This window comes from Temnothorax curvispinosus, unplaced genomic scaffold (assembly GCF_003070985.1).
Source record: "Temnothorax curvispinosus isolate PA1 unplaced genomic scaffold, ASM307098v1 QBEX01003795.1, whole genome shotgun sequence".
In the NCBI taxonomy this organism is placed as follows: Eukaryota; Metazoa; Arthropoda; class Insecta; order Hymenoptera; family Formicidae; genus Temnothorax; species Temnothorax curvispinosus.
The window spans coordinates 1-5808 of record NW_020213575.1 but is presented as its reverse complement, the minus strand read 5'-3'; the positions used below and the strand labels follow the sequence as shown (position 1 = coordinate 5808).

Here is a 5808-nt window from a genome sequence, read left to right as displayed (position 1 = left end):
CGACAAAAATTAGTCATACCACGGAGGATTTGGTTCAAATGCCTCGGCCGCCACAACGGCCACTCATGTAAAGGCTCACGGGGGTGCAAGAAGTGCACCAACCGACACGATGCTGCATGAGGCTCATCAGTCGAACTCATCAGCGAAGCCGATCACCAGCTCAACTGCGTCAGCTCAATAGGAAAATGGTGCAATCGTCGCTCACTCATCTTTGGCCCGCTCATTACACTCAACATTACTCGCTACGGCCCTGGCTCAGATCAGCTCATCTGTTCATACTCAATGCGTATGGCTTCTCATCGATTCAGGTTCAGAACTTACATTTGTTTCAGAATCTCTCGCTCGTCAGCTCAACATCACTCGTCATCGTTCCGTCATTCATTACCGGAATTGGTGGCGAAAAAGGCGACGCAAACTCGAGGAGTTGAATGCTTACGCTCCGCTCACCTCACTCAAGATCAGACGTCATTATTCAAGCTCACATTCTGCAGACGTTAACAAACATTCTGCCATCCTTCAACGCTGCACCACAGGAATGGCCGCATCTCACCAAGTTGAACTTGGCTGATCCAGATTTCCTAACACCACGGCCAGTGGATATCATCATTGGAGCTGACTCATATGGGCAGATCATCAAGCCCAACATCATCAAACGAGATACATTGATGCCAATTGCGCAGCTCTCGTTGGATAGCTCGTTCTCGGACCTGTTAATACATCATCATCGGCAATTGCCACCGTGCATCATGCCTCCGTTCGGGAGGGAGAAGATGCTCTTGACGACTTGCTGGCGAAATCTGGATACAAGAAGGAGAGCTTGCGAGCAACAATCTTGATCTTATTCCTGACGAGCAAAGATGTGAAGAACATTTCAAGAGTACTGTTTCACGGGATTCAACAGGTCGATACACAGTTCGACTTACACTGAAATCATCACCTGATACTCTTGGCGATTCGTATCTCACTGCGCATCGATATTTGAAAGGTTTACAAAGAAAACTCTCACGAGATGACAATTATCAACGTCTGTATCATCAGTTTATGATACTCTATCGAGAGCTCAATCACATGAAAAAGGCTTTGCCCGTTTTCAGTCAGCTCACACAATATTTGCCCCATTAAAGAGTGCTCAAACCAGACAGTGCAACCACCAAATTACGTGTAGTATTTAATGGCTCGAGTGCATCTACATCCAGCCGCTCACTTAATGATCTCATGCACACAGGAGCCAAACTGCATTTCGACATCACCGATGTCTTGCTCTGGATTCGACAAGTTCGGCACTTAGTTGCCACTGACATCACCAAAGGGTATAGGCAGATCAACGTGCATGAAGATGACTGAAAGTTACAACGGACTCACTGGATAGATGAACAACTCAATGAAGTGCCATATCATCTAACAACGGTCGATATGTTGATGACAATTCTGGAGGCGACGACACCGTTCAGCAGGTAGTCAATACTGCTCAACGGACTTGTGCATGACGGGCGGCTTCCCATTAGCAAGGTGGCACGCGACTCATCAAGATGTACTCACTGCGGTTCAAGCAGAAAAAGACCAGGGTTCACAAACTACATTGACGATTGCGTAACCAAAAGACTCAAATGGGGCGCTAAGCCCTGTTGCTTAATCAGCACGAGTCGTCCTGGTTCCAATGCTGCTCCCAGGTTCTTCTTCCATTTAGAACGTTCCTGAAGGGAGCTCAAGTATTCCGTGCTCCACTTTCTCCAGAAATGCTGTTGGAGCTGCTGAACTAATTGCCAACGTGTTAATCTATTCTCGCTTACATCGGTTAAATCGGGAGAAGGGATACTGTTGAACGGAGTACCGACCAGAAAGTGACCCGGTGTGAGGGGGGTCAGATCATTCGGATCATTACTTAATTGAGTGAGAGGCCGCGAGTTTAGAATTGCCTCTATTTCGCAAAGCACGGTCGTCATTTCCTCAAATGTTAAATGAGCCTGGCCAACGATACGAGACAAGTGATACTTAGCAGATTTTACGGCTGCCTCCCACAAACCCCCGAAGTGAGGCGCGTTGGGCGGTATGAATGACCATGACGTTTCTTGGTCGCGAAGGAAATCCTTAACGTTTGTCTGAACTTGCTCGCTGGCGACAAAATCATAGAGTTCCTTTATTTGCTTATTTGCACCAACGAAGGTCGTTCCGTTATCGGAGTAAATATTGACTGGCCTCCCTCTTCGCGATATAAATCTTCGCAACGTGGCTAAAAAGGCATCCGAGGTGAGGTCGCTTACTAGCTCTATGTGGACTGCCTTCGTGGCGAAGCAGACGAATATTGAGATATAAGCCTTACAAATGCGGGCATTACGGCGCTTGCCCTCTTTCAGGTTTACCGGACCGGCGTAATCGACGCCGCAGTGTGAAGACGGTTTGGAGATTGTAACGCGACCACTGGGCAATGAACCCATAATTGCTTCTGATTGCGCTGGTTTAGCCTTAAAACACGCTACGCAATTTCGAGTGATTTTTCGCGTGGTAGAGCGCAAGGAAAGAGGCCAAAATTGTTGCCTTACAAAAGCCATAGTGGTTTGAGTTTCTGCATGCTTATTGCGTATATGCTCGCGGAGAATTAGGCGCTTTGTTAACTCGTGTTTGGCTGGGAGAAGAATGGGATGGCGCGCATCGGCGCTTAGCTCGGAATTTTTTAGTCTTCCACCCACTCGTAGCAGTCCGTCCTCGTCTAGGAAGGGAGACATGGTAAGGAGTTTGCTAGATGCGTTGATAGGTGTGCCCTTGCTTAGACTTTGATATTCTTCAACAAAGGCGTGCCTTTGGACCGTTCTGCAAGCGACCTTTAGAGCGTACGACATCTCGCTGGGAGAGACAAAAGTAGTTAGGCTATCCGGACGCGATTTTTTGTGCATTCTGATACAAAGAGCTAGTATGCGGAATACTTTGTATAGGCTGGAATATTTGGCTAGTAAGTCGTCTACTATTGAGGGCTGCATGATGGCTGCGGCTGCTGATGTTGCTCGCCTTTCTGGAAGGTCGTCCTGGTGGGGAAACTTGCCACTTGGTCAGTGGTCTTCATTGCGTTGTAGAAACGCAGGGCCTCGCCACCACAGGGCTGCGCTTGGCAGGTCTCCGGGGTCGAGTCCGCGCGATAGGATGTCGGCTGGGTTGTCGGGAGAAGGAACGTGTCGCCAACTTTCGGGACTCGTTAGGCGTTGCACTTCCCCAACCCTGTTTGAAACGAATACGGACCACTGGCGTGAAGGTGATGCTATTCAGTTTAGGGCGATTGTGGAGTCGGACCACAAGAATATTTGACTGCTTGATAACTCGAAGGATTCGGAAATCTTTTTTAAGAGTTGCGCTAGAAGTACCGCCGCGCACAATTCTAGTTTGGGTAGCGTAATCGTCTTTAATGGAGCTACTCGAGATTTGGAGCATAGTAGTTCGATACGGTAATTCCCTGCGCCTTTGCCGGTGCGAACGTAAAAGCAGGCGCCGTAGGCCCGCTGACTTGCGTCGCAAAACCCGTGTATTTGAACCGACTGGGGGTCTGTTGCAAATTTAACGCGTCTGTGGACTTGTATTTGACTTAACTTGGATAGGCCCTGTTTGAAGGCCATCCAGCGAGAGTGGAGATGCTGAGGAACTGTCTCGTCCCATTCGACACCTGCTTGCCAAAGCTCTTGAAGGATTAGTTTAGCACTAGTGATCATCGGGCCGAGAAGGCCGAGTGGGTCGAACAATTTGGCTACTTCGGAGAGTATACCGCGTTTGTTTACTATGCTTGAATAATCTTGGGTTTTGTATGAGAATTGTAGGACGTCTCGTGCCTGATCCCACTGGATCCCTAAGATTCGCGAATCGGTGCTGTTAGTTATAGCGACCGTGTTGAGATGCGGGTTATCCACGTTTTCTAACAATAATGAACAATTTGAGGCCCACTTGCTAAGCTGAAAGGCCCCCAAGCGTAAGAGTTGCACGATTTCGTCCCGGATTCGCTTCGCATCTTCTATCGTATCCGCCCCGGTAAGAATGTCGTCGACGTAAAAATCACGTTCAACATGCTTGGATCCCACCGGGAAGTCTGTTCTGAATAGTTCGGCCAAATGTTTTAGGCATCTGGTAGCCAAATAAGAGGCCGAAGAAGTGCCGTAAGTGACGGTTATTAACTCGTATGTTTTCACGCTTGAGTCCGCATTATCTCTCCATAAAATTCTTTGGAGATGTGTCTGTGACGGTGCTACTAATATTTGCCTGTACATTTTCACTATGTCGGCAGTGAAAACGTAAGCAAACGTGCGGAAACGCATTAAAATTGAAGCTAAGTCCTGTTGAACGACCGGCCCCACAATTAAGACGTCGTTAAGCGATAAACCCGAACTGCTCTTACAGGACGCGTCAAAGACAACTCGGAGTTTGGCCGAATTGTCAGAATTTTTATATACGCCATGATGGGGCAGGTAAAAGGGAGTTGAATCCTCACTTGGTGGAACGTCTATTTCCATCATGTGATTCAAGGACTCGTATTCGCGTAAGAAGTGTTCGTATCGCTCCCTCAAAAGTGGATCGCGACTGAGGCGTTTCTCGAGATTTAACAATCGCTTCAAAGCGACCTCCCTGGAATCCCCTAGTCTATGAACCATATTTTCCCTGAGCGGGAGCTGTACCACGAATTGGCCTTGTGGCGTTCGGGACACGGTTTTCAAAAATTGTTGTTCGCAATAAGATTCCTCGGCAGTGAGAGAGACTGACTTGTTTGTGACTTCTTCTTGCTGCCAAAAGTGGCCTAATTGCTCATGTAATTCCGCGTTGGACACGATCGCGTGTAACGCCTGGACACGTTTAGTTAAAGCCGACGAGTTATTTAAGCGACCCGCCAGAATCCAGCCCAATCGCGTTTTCTGTAACGTGGGATGTTTGTGTGAAGCCTTGATCTGACCGACACACATTAACTCCCAAAAGAACTCGGCACCGAGCAAGATGTCGATATCTGCGGCTTTATGGAAGTTGGGATCGGCTAACTTGAGATTTCGCGGAATGTCGAAGTTATCGCGCTTTAAGTTGTACGCGGGTAGTTTACTTGTAACTTGATCTGTCACGATGCAACTAATGTCGGCGTAATATGAATTAATCAGCGAATGAATTCTCAAATTTACGACTTGAGACGAATTGGTAACTGATCCGTTAACTCCGGAAATGGATACGCTTTGATTTTGAGGCTTTAAACCTAGGATGTTTAACAATTTTCTAGAAATAAAATTAGCTTGTGAGCCGCAGTCTAATAAAACGCGGCACTCTACTGGTATGTCTTGACTGTTATTGACGCTTGCGACGGCTGTAGATAGCATAATGTGATTGTCGTTTGAAAGATTCGACGCGTGCGTGACTGTCACGGAAAAAGTTTTTGATTCGTCAACTTCATTTTCTTTACTGGAACTTGAATCACGGGGTTCCGAGCTGCTCGAAAGGTGAAGAAGAGAATTATGTTTGGCAGCACACGTTTTGCAAGTGCCTGACGCACATTGATTAGCCGCATGCGATGTAGATCTTAAGCAATTGCCGCAAAGCTTTCGTTTGCGTACTTCGGGGAATCGGGAGAGCTAAAAAATTCTTGCAGCGATAGATAGAATGCTCACCGTTGCAATAGCTGCATTTGTACTTGACGGCCGCGTGACAGGAAGATTGATGCTTAAGGTTGGCCTTGGAATTGGTTCCGATAGATGATTTGCCCGTCGCTTCTAGGACCTGACATTTATGAGATATGAACTCGAGTAATTGTTTCAATGTGGGAGGATCCGTACCTGTCAAAGACGTTTGCCACTCCCG

The 5808-nt window shown here is 47.4% G+C and overlaps 2 protein-coding genes across 2 annotated transcripts; both read right to left on the bottom strand.

Annotated features, from left to right (window-relative positions):
• Positions 1-1574: 1574 nt before the first annotated feature.
• Positions 1575-2837, bottom strand: LOC112452877. The gene has a single exon (XM_025013315.1). It carries the CDS (start codon positions 2835-2837, stop codon positions 1575-1577), a length of 1263 nt encoding a protein of 420 aa, XP_024869083.1.
• A 417-nt stretch (positions 2838-3254) lies between these two features.
• LOC112452878 lies at positions 3255-5330 on the bottom strand. The gene has a single exon (XM_025013316.1). The coding sequence runs from the start codon at positions 5328-5330 to the stop codon at positions 3255-3257; it is 2076 nt and encodes a 691-aa protein (XP_024869084.1).
• Between the last annotated feature and the right edge of the window lie 478 nt (positions 5331-5808).

Bases quoted from the DNA above. Each gene is read 5' to 3' on its own strand.
- LOC112452877 (XM_025013315.1), bottom strand. From the start codon at position 2,837: ATGTCGTACGCTCTAAAGGTCGCTTGCAGAACGGTCCAAAGGCACGCC.
- LOC112452878 (XM_025013316.1), bottom strand. From the start codon at position 5,330: ATGCTATCTACAGCCGTCGCAAGCGTCAATAACAGTCAAGACATACCA.